Source organism: Caretta caretta, chromosome 3 (assembly GCF_965140235.1).
Source record: "Caretta caretta isolate rCarCar2 chromosome 3, rCarCar1.hap1, whole genome shotgun sequence".
NCBI lineage: Eukaryota > Metazoa > Chordata > Testudines > Cheloniidae > Caretta > Caretta caretta.
Window position 1 is genome coordinate 151,136,006 of NC_134208.1, and position 15,086 is coordinate 151,151,091.

General features: G+C 39.4%; 1 protein-coding gene across 4 annotated transcripts in view; it reads left to right on the forward strand.

The window, feature by feature from the left end:
* Positions 1-15,086, forward strand: part of ZFAND3 (zinc finger AN1-type containing 3) — a 248,856-nt gene that overhangs the window by 190,541 nt on the left and 43,229 nt on the right. For all 4 annotated transcript variants that reach the window (XM_048843492.2, XM_048843491.2, XM_048843489.2 and 1 more), the window contains one exon: positions 1,066-1,131. In XM_048843492.2, the coding sequence (XP_048699449.1) occupies positions 1,066-1,131 (66 nt within the window). The remainder of the gene's footprint in view (positions 1-1,065; positions 1,132-15,086) is intronic.

Sequence of the window (15,086 nt, forward strand, 5' to 3'; positions counted from 1 at the left end):
TTCTAGGTATGTAATATCATCCAATTATCCAAGCTACAATGTATTATTACTGTCAGTTATGCTTTCTGTCAATTTGTCTTGACTCAGCTATATGATTTTATTTGTGCTTTACGGCAACACAGTAAATATACTGAATTGGGTTGTTAGTTTAACAAGATCTCTGGAGAGCTCTTCCATGATGATGAATGTTGAAATATGGTAGGAAGCCTAAAAGCAATTTACCACCAAACAAATACCAGATGAGTGGGCAAGAGTCCAGAACCTGAAAATAAAATTTGTCCACAAAGGTAATGTAGTATATGTTTGTGTTGAGATTATACGTAAAACCAAACTTTTGACCACTTGTGGTGATTAATGATCCCATGACACTTCTTCCATTTTTGTCAATATTATGTCTGTATAACTTCTTCCAGCAGTTTCAGCTGGATATGCTGTTCTCTCTTCCCATCCTAAACTATTGTGTAGTTTTGCTGTATGCTGTTCAATAGTATTGCATTCCACCCAAAGAAAAGTACGTTCCCATGGTGGGAGAAGTGATTTTTAGAAATGGGACAAAATCTAGGCCTGGTGAAAGTAGGTTCAACTCATTAAGTCTATGATCTTGCATCCATTTACATAACCTGCTTGTAAAGCCCTTGTGGGATGTAAAGCGCTATAGAAATATAATGCAAACCTCCTATTGACTGACTTCAGGGGAACCAGGATTTCACCCCAAGGTCTTTTTGTGGATTAACCATAGGAGATCCCAGCTCTGTTGGAATGTAGAATCACCTTTGCCAGTGTATTTCTCTAAAGATATTTCTTACAAAATGTTTACAGCATATAAAAAAAGTGTCATCCTAATATTTAATTGTAAGTCATATTCAGATATTAATGGGAAGGAAGGGGTGGAGGACAAAGAGCTCAATGAATACTGGACTCTCAACACCCATAAATTCCCAGGACATGTGTATGTTTCAGTACCTGTACATCCCTAGACATAACTCTGATTTGGTTTATCTGTAAGAAGATGGCAAATGCTGAGAAGTAATGTGTTTTGGGACTGACTTTATTCTCCTTTTCCAGGTGGGCCATGCACAGGTACACCTCATGTCTCGTTAGGTACACCAACCAAAAGATCCTGTGACTCTGGTAAGTTTTGCTTTCTATTCGGCTTTGCATAATATGTAGTTGTACAATTACAAGTGAGTGTAGTACGTATACCAGGAGAATAGCAGTGGAAAATAAACCGTGGTGACCTGCTGTTGAGAGTAACAGCTAAATCATTAACATGATATAACCATAGAAAAATACAAAAGTAATCTTGTTGCTTTAATCGAATTTAGATGGAACCTATGACAGTCCCACTTTGAAAGAACAGAGCAGAGTTGGTTGCACCCTTCCTAATTGACCTCACAGTACATACAAGGAGGAACTGATGTTTGCATCAGTTGAGACGGGGGGTAAACCTGATTCAGATCAGTTGTTGCAAACCCTTCCATGCCGTTGTCTCTATATTTAGGAGTAAGCACCAATATTCCAGTACTGATGGCTGAATGGGGGCTATTCCTGAGCATAGTTAAGGACTCCCTCTCTTTCAGGAATTAGGGCATTCTTCTTCTGCTGTGACTCTTGCAGGAAACGTTTCTCAGTTTGTCAAAAGCTAAAACAGGACACTTCTACTATTGCCTTTTTTTCTTACGTCATCCCCCTCTTCCAGTCATAAAAGACCAAGATGTTTCTGTCCCATTTAGATGCTTCTAAACAAGAAAGTAAGTTTGCCTCTTTATCCCTTTGCCTCTGTCTCTACACAAACTAAGCTCAACTGCATATGTTTTCCTTCATACGGTAGCTGCTGTAATATTTAACTAAAATTTAGATTGAAGGGTGGTTAAATAACTTTCTGGATAGATGGTCTTGAAAATGATAGTGGAAAAGCACTATGTGAATATTAAAAATGTGATCATAATTAGCATAATGGCAAGATTACAGTTTGGCATGCCATATGGGAGAAGCAATATCTCCTTAGATTAGATTAAGGCAGATGGAACTATTAGACATGTTGAGAAATGTCCCATTAAACATTAAGATGTTTTTCCCAGTAGCTTTCTTATTCCAAGTCTATGCTAGTAATCTAGAGAGATTTTTGGTCCCTTTATTCTGGTATATTTGTCATATGCAATGTTGTTTTAGAAGCTATCAACAAAAATGCAAAGAGAACTTGCTGTTTGGGTTACCAGTCTCTCCTTTAGTATAATAGCCAATTGAGTAAAGCAGATTTGTTTTGCATTGTTTGTAGTTTTCTTATTTTCCCCAAGCCTCTTTTTGAAAATGCTTTCCGTTCACTGGTCAGGGTCTATGTGATTCAGTTGTAGTCTTTCACTCTACTGAAGGAGTTAAAAGGTTACTTTCTAAAGAAAAAAATCATAATTACCCACAAAAATGCCAGTATTTTAAATTTCACATTTTTGTCACTATTTATGTTTTGCTTACTTTTAGCATTTCTCCTAGGTCTGACAGTGGAAATAAGCTAGTCAATTCAAGTTTAAAGTTCTCAAGTTCTTGCACAATGTGGGAAGGTCTAGCTTGCAAGCAATTCTTTTTGGGTGCAAGTAATACAGGAAATGTAGAATTTTTTTTTTAAAGCACCAGTTGTAATAATTAAAAAAAAAAAATCTAAGTTTTGTTAAAATTACTTTTTTCAAAACTTACATTTCAATCAAATTTTCTCAGTGGTGCTTGAAGAAGAAATGGCTGTTTTCTGGGGCAGTGTTTCGGAATCCAGTTAAATAAAAATATTTAATAGTAGTGTGGGTTACAAAGAGGTTTACTATATGTATATAAAGTCTTAAACTGAGCTGGGATTGAGAGGTGGGCTGATAAGGCTACTGGAGGTGAATGTTGCATATTATACTCAAGATAACTGTAGCCACATTTCAATTTGTGTGCTTGTTCCTAGGAAGTTGGTTAGTTCAGTGGATAAAAACTGTATATACTACACTTTGCATAAATACTTCCTTTTGTAAGAATCCTGCGTTTCCTCAGGTCTGAGCTTTAAAGAAGAATGTTTTGGTGTGAGTTCATCTGCATCTCTCTCCCCCACCCCAGTGTAGGTTTTCCCTTAGGTCTGCAGTATCAGTATTTGAGAGAGAAAATTAGAAATTTGACCTACTTATGTAATATGCTGGCTCCCATCAGGAGAATATTAAGGAAGACATAAACCTTTCACATTTTATTAGCATTTAGTGTAACCATTGAAGAAAGATCAAAACAATAAATCTGTCAAGACAAGGAAAAAGTGTTTTTTAAAAGAATAGTTTTTACCCTGTGCACTTGTCAGCTTGGATTCTGGAGCAGCCCTCTGACAAAAAGTCACATTATGACACCAAATAGTGTTTTTCTCCCTTTGTCAGAATTGATGGTCTGGTTGTAAAAGTATTTATATTCTGAAGTGTGTCCAAAGGACAAGGATTATGATAGAAAAGAATGAAAAGTCTAAGAATGACTAGCTGGGGCGAGGCCTTAAAGGTTTTGAAGAGCCAGACGTGTGAGAATGTTGTAGAAAAGATGTTGGGCTCTGGCCTGCTGAGTGGTTTTTTATGTATCTTAATTTGTCTTTTATTGGTTAGAATTCATGTCCAGATTAATGGCTGACATTATTGCAGTAAAGCTTTTTTAACTCAGGTTGGCATCCTTACTCCTTTTATACTCGTGCCTTTGTCATGAAAGTACAGTATTAAATAGCATAAAAGGATTTTATTGCTCTTCTGCTATATGACTCTAAGACTGAATATGTAAATCATAACAGCTGGATTTTAAAGCATTTTCATACAATTTAGAGATTTTCTGGAAAGGTCAGTGAAACTCCTTGAATGCACTCTGCTAATTCTTAATTGTGCTTGAAAAAGAGAGTGCAGTAGAAACAGATCAGTTGCAATAATGATACAAACAATCCACAGAGTTTATCCATATAGTTGTGCCTTACTCCACTTCTCATGGGAGGTCATGGAAACGAAGGATTTTCATATCATATAAAGATATGTGTGCACGTCATTTGTAATTTTGTCTTGGTGCTAACATATCAGAACTTTATTTTGCATGTCAGGTGGTACTTTTATGGTCCAGAGTTTCAGTTTTAGGAGTATGCTGTATGCTTCTCCTTGTTTGGGGCTCAATCCTACGAGGTGCTGAGCCTCTAACACTGATCTTTAAATTTAGGCATGTGCTTAAGTGTTTTGCTAGATCAGTGCCAAAATGCTCAGCCCCTTGCAGGATTGAGCCCATATTGCCTGAGATGACAACCTTTTGGGAACTGCTAGCACAGACAGTATGGAAATACCAGTCAAATGAATGGCTCCTTGGCTTTGGCTGTGGCTGAAACTTCCTTTTTATGATCACTTTTTATCATCCCTTACACGTCTAGTAAGGACAAAAAGCTCTGGTCTACCATTAATTAGATATTCTATTGCTCTGCAGTGGTAAAGTGTCTGAGCTAACAATATAAAAAAGGTTAGTGACGGATTTTTTTATTATAAAAACAACTTTGAGAGGTTTTTGTTGTTGTTCCAATTGACCTTTTGAGGTGCTCTTTAAGGTGCTCTTTAGTGTTTGACTGTTGGAGGGCACTGTGTTAGCAATCCAACCTTCCTAGAGCCTTCTCACCAGAAGGAATAGGATGCTAGAACAGCCACAGAGCTGCGTTATAAATCTCCCAGCCCTGGCAATTATAGTGCCCATTAGAGACACTTTTTTTACCCGGCTCAGTTCTTGGCTATACTAATAAAACAGCGCATCAAGCAAGGCTGTAAATAAAAGTTATTACCTAATAGGTGGGCGCTGAAGTGGAACGGACGGGAGCTGAGGCATGGAGGCCTTATTACTGCTCATCAGCAATTATAAACAGGATAAAGTGTCTGGGACTTGCACTGATGCAGTGAGGGCTAATAGAGGCTGGAAGATGACACTGTACCATGATCGAATGATGTATGTTGATGGGTTTTTACTGCCTCATCTTGCTGCCTATTTCTGAGATGAGTTGTATTATCTGTTCCATACTCCCATATCTATCTGGATAGACAGATCAGTTTCCTCTGTTGCCAGAAGGTGGTCTGACGTTTGCTGCACATATACGTTTGCATTAGTTTTGGAAACTGGTATCTAAGAGCATTTTGAAAACCCTTTTATGATTATTGTAGATTAAGATCCTAATTGTAAATACTGTAATCGGCATGTAAACAGTTTTAAGGGCCTACTGCTGCAATTTTAGGATGTTGTTTCAGCATCACTATAAGCATATTCTTGCTTAATTTTGACCTACAAGTAAACTGATTTCAGAACTGCTACCCACATTTTGTGGCTGACCATTTCATCTGAATCCTCTTCTAGACTAAATGATGCACTGTCTGGACTGGATTCCTAACCAGTGTAGTTGAAGTCCCAAAGAGATGAGTTGTATCTTAACCTATATTGTACTAGTAGGTAAAATGATTCCCAACAATGGTGCTAATGTGCAAACAGCAGCTGTCACTGCGTGAGAGCTTATGTACACAAACATTTAGTTCATGGTAAGCTGGGGTGTAAATCTACCCCTCACATGCCTGCCATGTGCTAAGTGTCCATGTGGTAACTGTTGCCACACACTAAAAGTTCCCTAGTGCGCTTTGATCTACTCCCATTTCAAAGTGGGAAAGATCAAAATGCACTAGGGAACTTTTAGTCAATGGCAGGATACTGAGGGGTACGTTTACACCCTAGCTCACTGCAAACTAAGTATTCATGAAGAGAAGCCCTGAGTTATGGAAACAAACTGTGGCTTTTACTGCAAAGCTTTTAAAGAGCATGTAAACACCTGATACTTAACAATATCCAGAAAAAAAAGCCTTTTTTCTGATCTTCCATCATTCACCTCCATTGAAATCTCATAAACCTTTATGACTGGTGATCTCTTCAGAAAAGCCACAGAGGAAATATAATGCCATTGAAATTAGCCTTCAAACTAGAGGATCCTGAAAAGACGTTTGCCAGCAGCCTGATACTTCAGGTACTAGTTGCTCACACTGTTTGTTCCTGGGCTATGAAAAACATTTAGAAATGTTTCAGAGTAGCAGCCATGTTAGTCTGTATCTGCAAAAAGAAAAGGAGTACTTGTGGCACCTTAGAGACTAACAAATTTTGTTAACATTTAGAAATGAAAACACATGGTAGCAAGTCAGAACATTCTGGCATTCCTCTCTTGTCTACCCAGAAATACACACACTGGAAGTGTTTCTAGAACACATGCGGATAATCTCCATTCCAGAAAGAGCTCCTCTTTCTTATCAAGCCATCACAGCTACCCATTAAGGATGCTGGTGAGAGAGAAATTGATCAGCATGTAGGCAGTGGTCTCGGCACACCAGAAGCCTAACCATTGTCGAGTTTTTTGTAAGCAGTATGGCAAAGAAGAGTTCTGATGAAAGATTTGATTGATGATAATGAGGTGGCTTTGTGGCTGTTTATGGGGAGTACCTCGTAAGTGTGATGGGCATAATGGGAGAAAGCATGAAGATGGTTGTTTGGAAATTTAACAAGTGGTGATGATGGCTGGCATCATGGGCCAATTGGAGGTGGGAGTCAATATTTTGATACCGATTGAGAGAGAAGTAGGGAGATAGGCCATGAAAGGCCTTGAGAGTGAAGACAAGCAACTTATGTTTGATGACATGGAGAAGGGGGAGCCAGTGGAGGGATGCAAAGAGAGGGGTGACACGGTCAAAGCGATGGGCTAGGACAGTGATACTCAGACTGAGGGTCGTGAGCAGCAAGTGGCTCTTCAGTGTGTCTTCTGCAGCTCATTGCAGCACTTGATATTAAATACTGTGTGTTTTAATCTATTAACCAGTCAGGATGCTTTTACTATGTTATTAAGTAGTTGTAGTTGATAAAATAATAATACTTTCGGTCATTCTGCTGTGAGAATTATATATATAAATATTTCCTGTCATACTGTTTAAATATAAATATGTAATATTTGAGTAAATGAAACAATGAATTCACTCTACTGTCGCCCTTTTGGATAATGTCGATTGCTAATTTGACTCCTGAACCACTGAGGTCGGAGTATCACTGGGTTAGGAGAATGGCCTTTGCAGCAGCAATCTACATGGACGTGAGCAGAGCAACATTGCTTTTGTCAAGGCCAGAGAAAAGGATTGTTCAGTGATTGAGACGTGTTGCTGGTTTTCCCCCTTCTAGATCATTTATTAAAGGTAGGACTAATGCATACTGCACCTCACTAAACATCTGCCCCACCTCTACATTGCCATTTCCCATTACGCTTTTTATCGTCCTTTAGGCCTTCTTCAATCCATGTGACAGGAGTCCTATCCAGGTCTGCGTGAATGAAGTTTGTAAGATTTTGAGACTATCAAATTTTTCACTTATACTCCAGATATGACATCATCTTTCTGTGAAATGATATTGTGATTAAAAAATCATTCCTCAGATCCATTGAGAAAGAGGAGTGGACATTACCCAATAAATTTAAATGTTACGGTTAAAATCAGAGAATTTAAACTTACAGCACTTTGCCATGGGGGATTTCATATTGAGATTAATTGTCTGAACAGTCAGTGCCTCTGTGGGTTCAGTTAACTAGCCTTCCACTATAGCTGTGTAATTATTTTTAAAGAATACACATGTATACTGGTATAAAAGCTTATTTGGCCTTATGCTCCCCGCAGTTCTGAATTCTCTGTTTCATTACCAGTATCCACCCACAGACTTTCAGAAAGCTATTCCCAAATAGCAGAACTACAGCTCAGAATTTTAAATAAACCACATCTCCATTTATTCAAGGGACAGGGAAATTAGAGTTGCATGTCATGCATTTCCCACCTATACCCCTTTTCCAAAACTTATTAAAAATATATATTAGTACAAGATAGGGGTAGCTGAGGGCTTGCTTTTACTTCAGATTGGGCTAATTTGTCTTGGCTGCCTTAGCAGGGCAAAATAAAGAATGTAGCAAAGAATCCTTGAGTCGTTAACTTGAACACAGCCAATATCCGATTGAAAAAATCCGTCAGGGACTTTGCTACTGTCAGCCTGAAGGGGCTGAGTTGATTTCACCACAGAGTGCTACAGTTATTAAGCAGTGGCTTGATTATCTGTCCAGATCTGTAATAACTCTCTTACCAGTGGGCTTAAAAAATATTGAGAAATATAGCTCTTTATCATTTTCAGTGAGCTATTTTAGTGTGCTAGAGTATATTTTTTTACCAGTTCAATATTAAGTAACTATCCTGGAACCATTAGAAAACGTGACACTTATCTCTTGCTTCTTCTAGTACTGTGTTTAAATTTAAAGTGTATACAACATAGAAGGTAATTGCTGTACTTCTAACATGGGGACAGTGTCCCAAAGGTTTTATCTTACTCTTGGGTAAAGCCTCAAAATCTAAGTTTAGACATTTCAGACAGCAGCAGAGACCTCCAGGTAAAGCTTTTTACTATTTTCCATTTAGGAATTAATTTGCAGTGAAACCCTTTAAAATGTACAGATATAATCTTGGAGTCTTCTGTAAATCTGTTTAACGGAAGTACGAGGCTTATTAATTCCTTGAATGGAAGGGATGGGAAGTAGCAGATATTGTGTTGAGCCTTAATGATAGGGGTCCCTCTAACTACATGCTTCATATGCGGGGTATTCTCTTTCTCCAATTTCTGTAATCAAATTATGTGAAGTGTACAATTCTCAAGGTTTACTCTGCTGCTCTCTGTACGTTCTACAGTCTGACTTAAAAATTGTCCCATTTTCTAATAAGATACGCAAAAAAGCATCTGCAATGTAAACCTCCCCTTTTCCCCAATCGTACTCCCACAAACTTAGCATATCAAATGTAATCTGAAGGGAGCAACTAAAGACTGAACTAAAACCCTGCAACACTTGAATAAAGAACCAGGAGTGAAACAAGTCAAAACAAGGTCCATATGTGTATTCCCTGAACTTCAGTTTCATTGTTCTACTTCTCCTCCAGCACAGAACTGGGCACTTCATCATAAATCAGTGTTGATGCTTCCCAAGTCTCTCTCTTCAAAATGGAGTATACGTTTTTCAGCTAAAGCTTGATTTTTGTTTTACTGCAGATATCTGTAAGTGTAAGCTATCTACACACCACAGCAAAGTCTGCTTCTTTTCCTAAGGATAGTGCCCCAAAAAACAAAGTGATCCAGAGAGAATGTGATTTTAAGATAATGCTGATTGGAAATTAAAGTAGTTGGAAAACAAATCAGCAATTTAATTTCAGAATCTACTCTCAAATGCATTAAGTAGAATATTTATCAAAATAGAAGAGTTTATACATTTTTATTCTTTACATTAATGACACAGCGACTCATGGAGTGACAGTCTTTCATTGCAAGATAACTATCATTAGGAACATGTCACCTATTCTATAGATATTCACAAACCACATTTTGAAGAGACAATGCAGAAAGTGTTTTGCTCAGTAGCAATCAGGATAGCTTTTCACAGCTCCTCCTTTGCTGCATCTGTGGTTTTGCCTTGGAAATCCTTTGATATTCCAATATCAATCGGATGCATTCGGTGGATGCAACTGATGAAGTGAGCTGTAGCTCACGAAAGCTTATGCTCAAATAAATTGGTTAGTCTCTAAGGTGCCACAAGTCCTCCTTTTCTTTTTGCGAATACAGACTAACACGGCTGCTACTCTGAAGCACACAACTCAGTATTTTGAGGCAGGAAGGAGCTGCCTGTTTATATAAACTTGAGAGCATTCGCAGAATTGTAATGTTACAGCTTGCCTACCCATTCTTTCCAATTAGTACAACATTTGAGTAGTTCAATAAATATGGGATTTCTCCCAGTGACTTCAAGGGAAGCAGTTAGGCCACTGCTGACACTTTTCAAAGTTCCCATGTTATATGTACAATGTTGATTCGTGATTTTGTACTACACAAGCTGAATAACCCTGAGTCCTATTTCTATATAGAATTGTTGACTGGAAGGGATGTTGAGAGGTCTTCTAGTCCAGTCCTCTGCCCTCAAGGCAGTATTAAGTATTATCTAGACCAGGGATAGGCAAACTTTTTGGCCTGAGGGCCACATCTGGATATGGAAATTGAATGGCGGGCCATGAATGCTCACAAAATTGGGGGTTGGGGTGTGGCAGGGTGTGAGGGCTCCGGCTGGGGTTGCGGGCTCTGGGGTGGGGCCAGAAATGAGGACTTCAGGGTGTGGGAGGGGGCTCCGGGCTGGGCGTTGGCATGCGGGGGGCGGAGGTGAGGGCTCTGGGTTGGGGCTGGGGATGAGGGATTGGGAGTGCAGGAGGTGTTCATGGCTGGGACTGAGGGGTTTGGAGGGCAGTAGGGGGATCGGGGCAGGGGTTTGGGGCACAGGAGGAGGTCGGGGTGCAGGCTCCGGATGGCACTTACCTCAAGAGGCTCCCAGAAGCAGTGGCATGTCTCCCCTCTGGCTCCTACACAGCGGTGTTGCCAGGCGGTCCTGCAGGCTGCCCCATCCGCAAGCCCCTGTAGCTCCCATTGCCCGCGATACCCGGGTGGGGGTAGGAGGCAGCGTGTGGAGCCCCCTGGCTGCCCCTACACATAGGAGCCGGAGGAGGGACATGCCGCTGCTTCTGGGAGCCGCAGCACACGTGGAGCAGGACAAGCCCCCAACCCCATTCCCTGACAGGAACTCGAGGGCCGGATTAAAACATCTGCAGGGCCATAGTTTGCCCACCCCTGATCTAGACCATCGCTAGCAGGTGTTTGTCTATCCTGCTCTTAAAAACCTCCAATTATGGAGATTCCATAACCTCCATAGGCAGTTTATTCCAGTGCTTAACTACCCTGAAAGGAAGTGTTTTTTCTAATGTCCAACCTAAACTGTCCTTGCTGCAGTTTAAGCGCATTGCTTCTTGTCCTCTTCTCAGAGGTTAACAACCATATGCATATGTAAATATGCTTAGGTCTTACAGTGATTGGTTCTCTTTAAATACTACAGATGGATGGGATGCACGTGATATATATGTGATTGCATCCAATTGCTTTTCAGAACACCCCACCGTTCTACTTGTATGACCTCATCCCGTTCCTTACTTGATCACTTTACTCGAGTCTCTGCTCTGCCTCTTCTCTGACCTCTCTACTTTTGTCTACACTTGTCCTGCCCTACCTATTTTGAACACTTTCCATGACACAGTTCATTCCCATTCCTTAAACCTCAATAGCACCCCTCCTTTTAGCTGAACTTTCTATAAACTATTTTGTGACCTAGTGTGTTGTGGAATTTCTATTTTTTAGAAGGGTTTCAATGTTTTTGAGCACGAAAGTTCTAATTTTTATGAATGGAAAAGAAAACCTCTTACAGGTTATTTTTATCATTTTTTCATTGGCATCTATAAAACGTTTTTGGGAAGCTAATAGTTCAGTTTTACCGCAAAGGAAGTATTACTACTAGCCTTCCAAAAGCTGAGGAGATGTCACTCTCTGCTTTGCTGATAAGCTGAATGTAAGAATCATATGGCATTCAATTTCCCAGCTGTAACAACTTCCTTTAACCTCCCTGGATTACCATGGAATTTCTACACTGGATAAATTGCCCAGAACTATCAAGGGTCATCACAAACCCAGCATGGTACCTGCCAATCACTGGTTGTTACTATAGGTGCATGGGTTTGCAGCTGGCAGCTGTTTTTAGACAAGCATCTCCGCTGCTTGCATCTGTAACAGACAACAGACAGCTGGTGCTAGACTGAATGTTTGAGAAGGCTCTCCATCTTCCTCCACATTCATAAACTGAGCAGCTATTTTGGGCTCTAGAGGTTTGCAGTGTCCTTTCTGTCAGGTGATTTGGAAAGTGAGACAGTAATTCAGACTATTTTTGCTTATAAACAAGGTCAATCTTTTCTTCAACTAACAACAATTCAGGTGGCCATTGCCTTATAACACATTTAACCTAACTGAAATCCCTCTATTAATCCATCAAAGGAGCTCTGTAATGCAGGTGCCTGACTACATTTGAACATGCATATTAACTGAATCAATTGGGTGTGTAAGTAACAATATGTAAGAAATTAACATTCCCAGATAAAGACAGGCATGACACTAATGGAAGTACATGATGGGCTAGGGGAGAATGCCTCCTACCACCAAACAAACTGTAGTGCAGGAGCCCTCTGTAAGATGGCACAATTGTTCAACGACAGTAGTAAGCAAACCAATTTGACAAGATTTATTAGCATTTAAAGGACTACCATGAAGTAAAAAAAAAAAAAAAAAATTTCCAGTTTTACTAATCATACCTTAGATTAATATTTCAAGAGTTTTAAATACCTAGTTTAGTTTTCACTTGTGCTGTTTACTACCTTCATTTCATTCATCTTGGATAGTGGAGTTAGATTGGTATGTTTCATTTCATGAGAGAGATGGTAGCAACCTCATTAAATTACATTCTACTACAGTATGCTTCTTTTCTCACTCGGGATGGGGATTAGGCAAAGCAAACTGCTGAAAGTTTGGAGGGAGGGAGGGAGGAATGAAGGAATCTGCGGTGTACACTTCCCCCCCTTTTGGGTTTGTCTTCTTTCCATTTCCCCTCTACAAATTGTCATCCTCTTATGATTGCCTTGAGAAGCTTACAATCTACATTTAAAAGGTAATGTCCTTATCTTCCAATTTGTCTACAGAGCACAATGGAAACTAGTGACCCTATGTACATAAATTGTTTGTATATATTTTAAAAAAACAAAAATATTAAGGTTTCAAAATTAAGTACTTAAGAGTTAAAAAGATTCAAGATCATGCACATAACCTTAATTCTGCCCCATGTGCACGTGAATGCATTACTTTTGAATTTAATAATCACATATTCTCAAACATACCATACTATTTTAGCTATGCCTGCGTAGCATTTTGCATTGTATTTCCATTCACACATACATATACTATTTTCATTGTCATAAAAGTCTAGCATGCCATTGATTTAGACTTGTATAAAAAAAAGTCTTTTTCTGTTAAGTATCTTAATTTAGTCAGCAGCCAAAGACTACACATTTTCCTCCCAGCCAGCTACACAACCTTCTTTTCTTCTGACTTGAAGGACCTAAAGGATGTTAGCAAGGCTCATTTACCTAAGGTTGTAGGAAAAAGTATATTTGAAAATCAGTCCATAAAAATGCAGATTGACAAGCAGTTATAATTAAAATGACATATGCAGCTGCAACTTTGCTATATTCTGATGAGAGCTTAACCATGTATCTTTGGCTTGGTCTATACTAGGAATTTACTTCACTATAGCTTGTGTCTCTGAGGTGTGAAAAATCCACACCCCTAAGAGATGTAGTTACACTGATCTGACCCCCCCAGTGTGGACCAGCAAGGTCAACTGAATTCTTCCATCACCCTAGCCACCGAAGAGGGGCGTTACCCATGCTGACGGTAGGCACCTCCTGTTGGTGTAAGTAGTGTCTACTGTGAAGTGCTAAAGTGGTGCAGGTGCAGTGGTGCAGCTCTGCCACTGTAGCATTTGAAGTGGAGACAAGTCCTTAAAGTCACTGAAATAGAGATGTGGGGGGTTTTGGGGGGTTTCCTAGGTAAAAAAAAAATTCTTGAAGTAGAATTGTTTGGTTAGATTGTTTGTAACTTGTCCTGGGACCCACCTAAGAAGAGGCAATTCTTGATTTAGTCTTAAGTGAAGCACAGGATCTGGTCCAGGAGGTGAATATGGCTGAACTGCATAGTAATGGCGAACACAATGTAATTAAGTTTAACATCATTGTAGGGGCGAAAGTGTCAAGGAATCCCATCACAGTAGCATTTAACTTCAAAAAGGGGAACTACTGAAAACTGAGGAAACTAGTTAAATGGAAATTAAATGGAACAGTTACAAGGGTGAAATGCCTGCAAGCTGCATGGAGACTATTTAAAAAAACACCATAACAGAGGCTCAAACTATATTTATACCCCAAATAATAATTTTAAAAAAAAACAGTAAGAAGACCAAAAAAAAATGTTTTCATGGCTAAACAACAGAGTAAAAGTGGAGGTTAGAGGCAAAAAGACACTGTAGAAAAACTGGAAGTCAGATCCAAGTGAGGAAAATAGAAATGAGCATAAGCTCTGGCAAGTCAAGTGTAAATAAAAGTATAACAAGGCAGGCCCAGAAAGAATTTGAAGAGCAACTAGCTAAGGATACAGAAACTGACAGCCCAAAAAAAAAAAAAAATTACAGCAGAAGCAGGAAGCCTGCCTAACAGTCAGTGGGGCCACTGGATGATCAAGGTGCTTAAGAAGCACTCAAGGAAGACAAGGCTGTTTTTTGTTTGTTTGTTTTGTTTTTTCTGGTTTTGGTTTTTTGTTTTTTGTTTTTCTTTTTTTGGAGTGTTAATGCCAAGCTTTTATTCAATGCCCGTTACAGACTTTGGAGGGGCTGGGTGTTGCGGAAAAAGTTAAATGAATTCTTTGCATCAGTCTCCCCTACAGAGGATGTGGGGAAAATTTCTACACCTGAACCATTCTTTTAGGTGACAGATCCAAGGAAATGTCCCAGCTTGAGGGGTCAGTATTGGAGATTTTGGAATAAATTGATAAATTAAACAGTAATAAGTCACCAGGACCAGATGATGTTCACCCAAGAGTTTTGAAGGAACTCAAATATGAAATTGCAGAACTACTAACTGTGCTATTAACCTAACACTTAAATCACACTCTGTAGAGATGATTGGAGGGTAGCTAATGTAACAGCTGTTTTAAAGAAGGCTCCAGAGACAATCCTAGCAATTACAGGCCAGTAAGTCCAACTTCAGTACCAGGCAAATCGGTTGAAACTACTGTAAAGAACAAAATTATCAGACACACAGATGAACACAATATGTTGAGTCAACACAGCTTTTGTAAAGGGAAATCATGCCTCACCAATCTATGGAACTCTTTGAGGGAGTCAGCAATCATGTTGATATAGTGTACTTGGATTTTCAGACAGCCTTTGACAAGGTCTCTAACCAAAGGCTCTTAAGCAAAGTGTAAGCAGTTAGGAAAGGTCCTCTCGTGGATCAATACATGGTGAAAAGATCTAATAGTCAGTTTTCGTATTGGAAAAAGGTTAC